Genomic DNA, 10,088 nt, shown 5'->3' on the forward strand with positions numbered 1-10,088 from the left:
CTCCTACATTGGGTTGGCCTGTGGGCATGTGTGTGTGTGGGGGTGTAGGTTGTCTTAACTGGCTAGCAGATGTGGGAATATCCAGCCCATTGTGGATGGTGCCATTCCCTAGGCATGAGTCCTAAATCGAATGAATGGGGAAACTGAGCTGAGCACAAGCGAGTGAGCGAGCACACACGCACACATTTCTGTCTGTTCCTGACTGTTGATGTGACGTGACCAGCTGTCTCAAGTCCCCGTCATCCTGACAGCCCCGAATATAAGGTGCTTTTCGTCAGAGCATTTATCACAGCAACAGAAATGAAACCAGGATACACGCAGAGGATGAAAAGTTTTATATATATATAAAAAAAGAAGCCCAGTGTTTTGGTCAACATACTGAGGCCAACAGGCAGGGAGAGGAACGTGAGACATGTCTATCCACCTGGTAGACCAGCATGGAAGCAGAAGCTGAGAAGAGCTGGCTCTCAGCTGGCAGTGCACGGGGTTGCAGACTTCTTGCAGATCCAGAACTTTTGGAGGTCACATTTGGAGTCATTCCAGCCATCCCCAGCGAATTCCACACAGTCTTCTTCCCCAATATTGTTGGGCTCCCCTCTATTCCAATACTTCTGGAGTCTGGAGAGTCAGTCAACAAAACATTAGTCTGCTCCAGGCGCATGCTGCAAACCACGTTCTTAGCTTCCTGGAACTCAATGTCTCGCATCCCCCTAGAATGCATATGGTGTATGGGCCTTGTTCTGAATCCAGGGACATGCCTGAGTTAGGTGGCTTTGGATTCTGACTCTGGTTATGTCCTATACTGAAAGAGTGTGATTTTCAGATGTAAACCAACCAATCTGGACTCCACCTTTCTTACTTGGTTTTTGCATTCCAGAATACAACTCACCTGCCCCCATGCCAAGCACTAGACAGCTAGGAGTCAGGACCCTGAAATGGCAAACTAAGAGATGCTAAGTCTGCCTCTCCTGTTCCTCTGCATGGAAACAAAATAAAGGCTCTTTCCACTGTTTGTCCTTCCCTTATATTTTCAGTGATGTGGTTCTTCCTCATGATCTCTGTGCCGTGCTGTGGGATCTGGGAGCATCTTTATAAGCTATATTTAAGATATGTTTGTCCTTCTCCTCCCCTTCCATTTCCTCCCATACCCCATTTCCCCTTCTTCCCCCCTTCCTTTCTTTTTACATTTCCTTTCAAAAACCTTTGAGACAGGGTCTCATGTAGCCCAGGCTGGCTTAGAACTCAGTATGTAACAGAAGATAACATTGAACTTCCAATCCTTTTCCCATTACCTCCCAAGTACTAGGATTACAGGCATGGGCTATCACACTAAATTATGCAGTGTTGGGGGATCGAACCTATGGGTCCATCATGTTATTGTATAAGCATATTTATATATCCAACCAAACATGACATCTTCCTATGGTAATAGTCCCCTCAATGGTGGCCTTATTTTATTTTGCATTTTCTATTAATACCCTACATTAACATCCACATCCCTCAGGGGGAAATGTCTCTTGCTTTGATGGTGGGATTTGCTGCTATTCTGTCTGTTCATGGGTAGGAAGACCTCCTTCTATCAGCAAATATGGGCAGCTCTTATTCCTAAGGGGCCAGAAAGAGGGAGGCAAACTCCACAGACAGCTCAAGTCAGAGCATCAAAGACCTGTTTACATTCCACTCTACACGTTGTTCCCTTTTTCTGGCTGTACCTGGATGATAGAGGTGAGTCATCCACCCAGAGCCATGAGCCTTCCTTCTTCAGGTCCGACAGCCCCATCCAGGTTGCTCCTTTAGCTTTGGAAGTCTGCTGCAGGAAGCTCTAGAGGAGAGGAGGAGAGTAGGGAGTATCTCCCTCTCTCCCGCCACTTTCATCTTGTGCCTCCCCACACTCATGATGGAAATTCTACTTGCAGTCTGATCTTTCCCCTTTTTATCAGGCCACGAACACTCATGTGTGTTTAGATGATATCAGCTATTTTCATATCTGGAGACTACGGGCACATGCACTCTGGTACAGCGTGCTACCCAGCTGGCTGGACATGGATGCACACACTAATCTCAGAACTCCACAGGATCTCTGTGAGTTCCAGGAAGTACACAGATGGCCTCTCCACACACATACCTGCTAATGCCATGATCTCTCTTAAGAATTTTGGGTAAGTCCACAGAATTTCCTTATGACTGCCTTTAATGTGCTGGGAGAAAGTCATACTAATTCATGGTTGCTTAAGATGTATATATAGGAGGAGTGGCAGGCTGCATTCCTGCTGCCCAGATCCCGGCTGCCTGGCTAGCTTATGCCCCGAAATAATTACACAGAAACTGTATTCTTTTAAACACTGCTTGGCCCATTAGCTCTAGCCCCTTACTGGTTAACTCTCACATCTTGCTTTAACGCATATTTAGTAATCTGTGTAGCACCACGAGGTGGTGGCTTACCGGGAAAGATTCAGCATGTCTGACCTGGCGGCTGGCTCTATGGCGTCTGCCTGAAGCGTCTGCCTCACTGCCTTCTTCCCAGCATTCTGTTCTGTTTACTCAGCCTACCTAATTTTCTGTCCTATCAAAGGGCCAAGGCAGTTTCTTTATTAACCAATGAAAGTAACACATAGACACTCCTCCATCATGTATACCCCTTATTTTCCATTCTTCAGTAACATCCCATTATAAATTTGATATTTCATTATAAATTAAATATTTACACCTGAGGAATTGGAAAGCACATCGTGTGTGAGAGTTGTGTGTCTATGTATGTATGTGTGTGCCTATATATGTGTGTGTGCATATATATATGCGGGTATGCAAGCCATAGCATGTATGTAGAGATCAAGGGACAACTTTGTGGGGGTTAGTTCTCTCCTGAGCTATCTTATCAGGCTGCACACCAAGACTTTTGTCTCTCAGAGAGCAGGTGGCTAAATACTGACCAGCACAGAGCTGATTATCTCCTGCATTTCAGGAAACCCCCAAACACTCACAAACATTCAGCACAGAATTCTATGCCGAGGGCTTGGGATCTCCTCATTTCTACTCCTCTCTTCCCCCCCACCACATAACTGTGGCAAATTGTCCTAATCCCAAGTGATCAGGAGCCAGGTGCTCAGACAAATCAGGCTGGTGTCCCACCAGATATACCTGCTCTTCATCACTTTGGATGATGACCAGTTGAGCCTCCACTTCTTGGCAAGCCTTGACAGCACTGCTCCAGTTCTGCTGGTACTTGGAGACGAAGTAACAGTTTCCTAGGAGGAACGTCCAGTCCCAGGGGCAGGGGCGACACAGGCGTACTGTTGGGGAAGTGGGTTAGGATGGACTCACACCTGGATGCCTGTGTTCCTGTGCTTGCTTAGCTTCAGGCTCTCCAGAGTCAGGGCCCTCCCTTGACACAGCATGTTGGTGAACCATTCCCTTTCCACTTTCTTTGCTCCTTTGCAATGCTAGGGGAACTCAGGAGTCCTAGTTCCACTTCCGCCAGACTGGAAGAAGTAGGGACTTAGAGCTCAGAACTGGGCTCATGGCCTTTGTGAGCACTGGGTGCCCGCTGTGTGCACAATTGCTATGAACACCCAGTGTCCACTGTGTACACGCCCCTGTGAACACTGAGTGCCTGCTTTGTAAATGGCTCCTGTGAATATGTAGTGCTTGTTGTTTGCATGGCCCCTGTAAATGCCAAGTGCTAATTCAGAGGATGGAACTGAGGTTCGAAGATGTCTGAGGACTCAAGCAAATTGACCCACAGTAAAGATCACCTGAGGCCCCGAGGCCTCTTGTCTCTTCACTCACCGAGTTCAGCCTTCATCTGTACCAGTTGCTGGTAGATCTTTTCCTGCTTAGAATGGTTCTGTACTTGGACGTTAAGGATACTGGAAACTGGGCCAGGAAAAAGAGGGGGAGCTGCAGTTATTAAACAACTACAGTGTGTATCGACTTGAGCTGGGTCCCCAGGGACATGATGCTATTTCTCTCTTGAGATGGATCTTCCTCTGTGGCCAAAACCTCTCAAAGTCCTGGGCATAAAGACATCTCATCTCTGAGGCATCCATCCTTGTGGACTGAGTGGTGACAGAATTCTCAGACTTTTGATAAACATTCTTTCTATAGAGTTTGTTCTTCCAAAGAACCTGACCGATACAGGCTTTGTAAATGCTGAGTGCCTACCGTGTATAGGGTCTCTATGAACACTAAGTGTCTACTGTGAACAATGAGTACCTATTGTGTGTGTGGTCCCTAAAAACACTGACTGCCCAGTGGGTGCCCAAAGTTTCCATGAACATAGAATACCTAGTGTGTACATGGTCCCTAAAACACTTAGTACTTACTGTGTGCATGTCCCTTATGAACAGAACATTGAGTACCTACTGTATGAACAGTTCATGTGTCCTTATGAACACCGAGTACCTGGTGTATGTATGTTCCCTATTGACATTGAATACCTATTGGATGCTTGCCTATGTAAACATCATGTGCCATCCTTGTTGTCATCTGTGGCCCTGAGTCACAGATGAGAAAACTGAGGCATGAAGAGCTCTGAGGACTCAAGAAAATTGACGCCTACAGCAACCCGAGGCCTTAGAACCTCGAGTTTCTGTTCACTTACGGAGTTCAGCTTTCATCTGCATCAGTTGCTCAGAGACCTGTGAGGACTCATTCCGCCCCTGGGAGATGGGGATCCTGGAGACTGTGCCAAGAAAATAAAGAACTGCCATTATTAAATAGCTACTGTTTGTCATGACCTGCACTGGGTCCCTGGGGAATCTTCTGTTTTATGGACCCCACTGTGTAACAGATTGTCACAAATCCCCTGGCACAAATGAGCGTTCCTTTTCCAGTTCCCTAATGGCTAGGATGCAAGCATAGGCCACTGTCTCAGCTTCTGGGATGGTTTCTCATTGATGTCTTCTTTAATCTCCTTTGGAGACTGAGAAACTGAATACCTAGCAGAGTGTCTAGTCCCAGGGAGGGAGTGGGTCATGATGAACCCACACTTGGATACCCATGTTCTTTGTCTGCTCAACCTTCAGGCCCTTCAGAGTGACAGAACATCCTAGGGAACCATCCCCCTCTCCACACCTCCTCCACACTGTAACCCTGGGAGACCCAAGTATTATCTTGCAGACTGGGAGAAATTGAGGCTTAGCAATCAGAACAGAGACCAAGAGAACAGTTTGAGTACCAACTATGTGCACGGCATTAAATGTGTACATAACCCCAGAGACCAGGGAGTGCCTGTTGTGTGTGCACACTCTGTATGTATTATAAGCCAAGCTCGGGCATGTCCTCTGGGCACACTGAATGCCTACTATGCACACGACCCTTATGAACATTGAATGTTGACTGTGTACACACCCCCAGTGGACACTGAGTTCCTCTTGTGTGCACAACCCCTGTAAATATCAAGTATCATTTTATTATTGTTATCCTGTGGTCTCAATTCACAGAGGAGAAAACTGAGGTTCAAAGGGATCTGATAATTTAAGCAAATGGACTCCTTCCCACGGAGCCCTCCCGAGGCCCCAGCACTTCTGTTTTGAGGTCACTCACGGAGTTGGTCTTTTAGCTGGGTCACTTCCTGGATGATCTTTTCATGCTTAGATTCCTCTTGCTCCTGGGTATTTGGAGTCTTGGAAACTGAGGAGGGAAAAAAATTTTCATTAGTAAATACTTCCTGTGTGCCAAGTCTTATACTGAGTTCTCTGAGACATCGTGCCATTTTTAAATTCTTTATTCTGTTGCCCAGGCTTCTCTCATATTCTTTGGCACAAATGATCATTGTGCCTCAGCTTACCCAGCAGCTGAGACTATAGGCACACATCAGCTTCCTTCTACACCCCATAGTCTAGGGAAGTTTCTCACTAATGTCTTCCTTAATCATTATCAAAGACCAGAAAACCTACCACTCAGAGAAAGCTGAATCATAAGGAGAAATGGATGGAGAATCTAGGACCCTCCCATGTCTCTTTTCTCATTCTGTCCTACACTAGAGATGGGGGCATCCTTAGAGGACATGCCATCCGCTTGCATTCCCCACTTCCCATCTAGACCCCAGGAAGGCCCTAGCTGAAGAGCAGGGTCAGAGAGGTGAGGCCTCCATTGTGCCTGACCTTTGACAAGAATGATCAGCAGGAGCCCAGCCAAGAACAGGAAGGAGAGCAAGTGCAGGACCAAGGGGATTTGGCCACGTCCCAGGCATCCTGCCAGAGAAAAGGTGGACTTTTAAGTATGATGAAGTCCCTTCCTTATGCTGATTCCAGGACAGGTGACCAGCATCCTCCTCTCACCAGCCCATGAATCCAAATGCTCAGATTCTACCTGGACATGGCCCATGATTTCATTCCCTGCCCTCAATCTCCTCCTAGCCTGTGATTTTCTGCTCCCTACGCCACCTCTCCAAAGCCTGGATTCCCTACCTCAGGTTCCACTTTTCTAACACCCTTAATTTCTTGGTGTACCGTCCATCTTCCCAGGACCCTCAGTTCCCAACTTCCACCTTACTATGCCCAAGTTTCCTTGTCCTAGCCTCTACTGCCCCATGGCCCATGACTACCTTCCCTAGCCTTCTCTTCCCATAGTCTGTTTCCTTTCCCCTAGCTGCCTACCCCAGCCTTCCAGGTGGCCCATGATTCCCTGCTCCAGCCTCTCTCTCCCCAGGAAACAGAAGTTTAGAGCCCTAGCCTTCCTCCCTTTAAGACCCACTCTGGGGAAGCCTGTCCACTCTTCCTCAGCCCCTCACCTGGCCGTACCTGCTAAACTCTTGGTTCCAGAATGTAGTCGTAGTCTGGAGCTTTTATTAGAACACCTGGTGTTGCCGACCATCCACTCTTCATCCTCTGAGGGAACACAGTGCCAGTCAGAGCCTGGGCAGGCTCAACTCCGAGCTGCCCCCACTGGTTTCCCTCACCGTGCTCCCACAACCCAAGCCCGGCCTCACCCATGGAACCCAGCTGCTGCATCCTGGCTTCTGTGGAGTCACTCATGGTCACCACTGTGGCCTGGTGCCTGAGACTGCCGGAGACCACAGCATTTATCCCCTGATGTTCTTTAAATGCCCTTTCACTCAGGAAGGGGAAAAAGGAAGCCCATGAATTGCGGAAGAGCCGGAGGGAGGGACTGCACCTTTCACATGGCCTATCTTGTGCCAGATAACTAAAGGCTTAGATTTTTTAAAGGAGGGGTTAGAACGTTTGGGGTTCTGTAGCCGAAAAATCCGGAGTGTTGATGGTGTGGCCAAGTTATGGGTATCTTTTTAAAGCCAATAGGTTATGCGATGAGTCCACTTTGCTGTGCCTTTTCCATCTATGCCGAGTGTAGGAAAGCAACACCCCATCTTCCAAGTTCCTCTCTCCTCTCTGACTCCCAACTGTATTGCTTTGCTGGCTCCTGATTCATGGACATTTCTGCTGATTTTGTTGTTTTCATGCTCCTGTCAATTGAGTGCCTGCTGCCGTCATGACATCTGACTGCTGGATGGACTTTCTCAAACCTTCCCACACTGTGGGAAACTGCATAACCAGATTAGGTAACTGTCTAATAATAGCCACACAGCTGGTCCTTGGCAAACTGGGGACTTGAAGAGGGGCAATCCACCTCTATGTTGGAACCAAGGAGAATCAAATAGTCCCAAGGAGGAAATCTAAAGTTCCCTAGATATGCCAAAAATCATAGAATTTTGAAAAACCAAGCTGGTGAGGTGGTTTAGGTACAGTGCTTGCGGCACAAGTACCAAGATCTGAGTTCAAATCTCAGCACTCAAGTAAAAAAAAAGCGGAAGTTGCAGCACACACCTAACTCTAGCGTTGTGGAGGAGTGGAGATGGGATGATCATGGAGCTCAGTGTTCTACAAACCAAGTCAAATTTTTGAGTTCCAGGTTCAGAGAGACCCTATTTCAAAGCAGAAGATGGGCGAAAGGTTGAGGATGACATTGATATAAGCCTCTGCGTGCAAATTATAGCAACATGTATATGCAACACATACACACACTAATTATAGCTAAAAGGACATATGGAATATTAAAGAAGAAGAGAGACTGAGAGGTTAGCATGGAGGACAAGGGTTATCAAAGGAACTGGAGAGGTGAGGTGATATACAAGAAAAAGTAATAGAATTGATTACTAAGGCTTTACAAATAGATTTGCTTAGAAGATATTAAATTATGTAGCCCAAAATTTGGCTAAGGGAGGCCACCTCCAAAATACCTCAGAGATGATAACATCTTAAGCATGCCTGTTAGAGATAAGTTAAATTTGCTGATCTAAAAATGTGTGTTCACCAGGATCATCAGCCATTGTACTCCATTCCCGGAACGAAGGCGGCAGCCCTGACCTACAGCAGCTGTTAGGCCCATCCTTGTTATCAGTGCCTCTATGGTAGTAAAGCCATTTTATGTCTAATGATTCCTGAGTGGTTTATACAGAAATAGCAATTTTCTATTCAAGCTGTAAAGTTACCTCTCTGTTTTACATAGAGCAGGTTGAGTGCTCTGTGTACAGCACTATTTCAGCCAATGAATCTTCCTCTTGATAGATCTGGGTGTATTTGGTTCTAACAGGTACCTTTTCTGGTATGCCAATAGGCACTATAGGTAGCTATTTTATCCCCTGTGACAGGAGTTTTCTTTTGGTCTAACATTCCAGCCTGTTAGCAAGACAAACCTGCTTACCTTTCCTCTCCTGGAGAGCTAGTAGCTCTAGAAAAGGCAAGGCTTGATTTTTTTTACATAAGAAATAAACTAAAAAGGTGGCTATAACCTTGGGGAAGAATCTGATTTCTTGCTGTTGCTAGGCTGACAAAGTTATGGTTAGTCTAGTCATCAATACCATTAGAGATCTGAGAAGGATAAATTACAGCAGAAAATATAACAAATGGCCTGTGTATCAACTAAAATGACAAAGACTAGCCCATTACCTAGATAGCCATCCCATGCTCCTGTGGTCCTGTATAGCATTGGGGGCAGAGGTACCAGGACAGCATCCGTCTTTGGTTGCCAGGCCCAGAAGGTGAGAGGTTTTCCTGTGAAGGAGGAACATGGGGAAGACTGACCTTACTTTGTCTAGGCAAAATGGGGCAACCAATTCTCCAGTGTCCTGCTTGTCTTCAGTTTGGGCTGGGTCCTGGTGGCAGGTGCTGTATTCTTGCCCAGTAGTTAGCATTACCACAGTCCAAGTGGAGTCATTGTGGTGCCCTGCCATCTTCCTTGGAAACCTTTAGATTACTGCTGGGAGCTGGGACTCTTTCTCTGTCCTAGTAAGCTTTTTCCATTAAAAAGCCATATTCATCAGATCTCTGACAAGTTTGAGAACCATTATCTATTAACCATATCTGAGCTAAACAAATCTAGGCTTAACCTTGAAAACATATCTAACATGACTACAAATTTGATTATTATAGATGATTATTAATTTGTATTTCTTAATTATATATTATCTTTTTAAAGGAGTCACATAGGTACAATACCTTAAACAAGAGTAGAAACACACACACACACATATATATAGTATATATAGTAGCAAAAATAACTAAATTTTTATCACTATAGAAAAATTTATACCTATGTGAAATATTTGAGATTAGTATTTGTTTTTTAAATAAATTTAACAATCTACCTTTTTATCATATCATTTTACTTTAAAAGTAGATTCAATAATCTACTTTTTAAAATTATCCCCCCTTTCGAAAAAAGATTCCTGAATCTAACCTCCTTTGTTTAGTTTCATCCTTGACCATAACCAATAACAACTTGCAACTAACCTCACTAAACAATGACAAACACCCCTGTAATGACCAGAAACTATCTACCCCATTCCTTGGAATGTGGGCATCATGTTTTTTAGACTTCTTCCTGTTGTCTAGGGAGATGGCATCTCCAGGGAATCCTGAGAAAATTGATACTCTGGTCAAGTTCTGGGAAAACTATTTGTCATCCAGTCTTAGAACTGTTACCATGCAGAGGGATCTGTACATATGCTACCTGTCTTGTAGGTTTTCTTGGTTTGCTTCTTTATGTCTATAGCCAAGATTTTCAAGTCTCCTCTGACCAAACCTGATTTCTATTAACCTTGAAGGAATCCAAAACCTTTCATTTACTGT

General features: G+C 45.4%; 1 protein-coding gene across 1 annotated transcript; it reads right to left on the minus strand.

The window, feature by feature from the left end:
* Positions 1–312: 312 nt before the first annotated feature.
* LOC119824824 (CD209 antigen-like protein B) lies at positions 313–7,056 on the minus strand. Its single transcript, XM_038345321.1, has 9 exons — positions 6,932–7,056; positions 6,744–6,830; positions 6,105–6,194; positions 5,545–5,631; positions 4,601–4,681; positions 3,787–3,873; positions 3,139–3,290; positions 1,713–1,822; positions 313–618 (listed from the first exon to the last, which is right to left on the minus strand). Exons 1-9 carry the CDS (start codon positions 6,975–6,977, stop codon positions 468–470), a joined length of 891 nt encoding a protein of 296 aa, XP_038201249.1. The 5' UTR covers positions 6,978–7,056; the 3' UTR covers positions 313–467.
* Between the last annotated feature and the right edge of the window lie 3,032 nt (positions 7,057–10,088).

The sequence above is a fragment of the Arvicola amphibius genome, chromosome 10 (genome assembly GCF_903992535.2).
Source record: "Arvicola amphibius chromosome 10, mArvAmp1.2, whole genome shotgun sequence".
Classification (NCBI taxonomy): domain Eukaryota; kingdom Metazoa; phylum Chordata; class Mammalia; order Rodentia; family Cricetidae; genus Arvicola; species Arvicola amphibius.

Bases quoted from the DNA above. Each gene is read 5' to 3' on its own strand.
- LOC119824824 (XM_038345321.1), bottom strand. From the start codon at position 6,977: ATGAGTGACTCCACAGAAGCCAGGATGCAGCAGCTGGGTTCCATGG. The intron at 5,632-6,104 runs GTCAGGCACAAT...TTCCCTCCTCAG, and splicing joins GCTGATCATTCTTGTCAAAG to TTTCCAAGACTCCAAATACC. The intron at 1,823-3,138 runs GTATATCTGGTG...CCTCTCCTCTAG, and splicing joins TCCAAAGTGATGAAGAGCAG to AGCTTCCTGCAGCAGACTTC.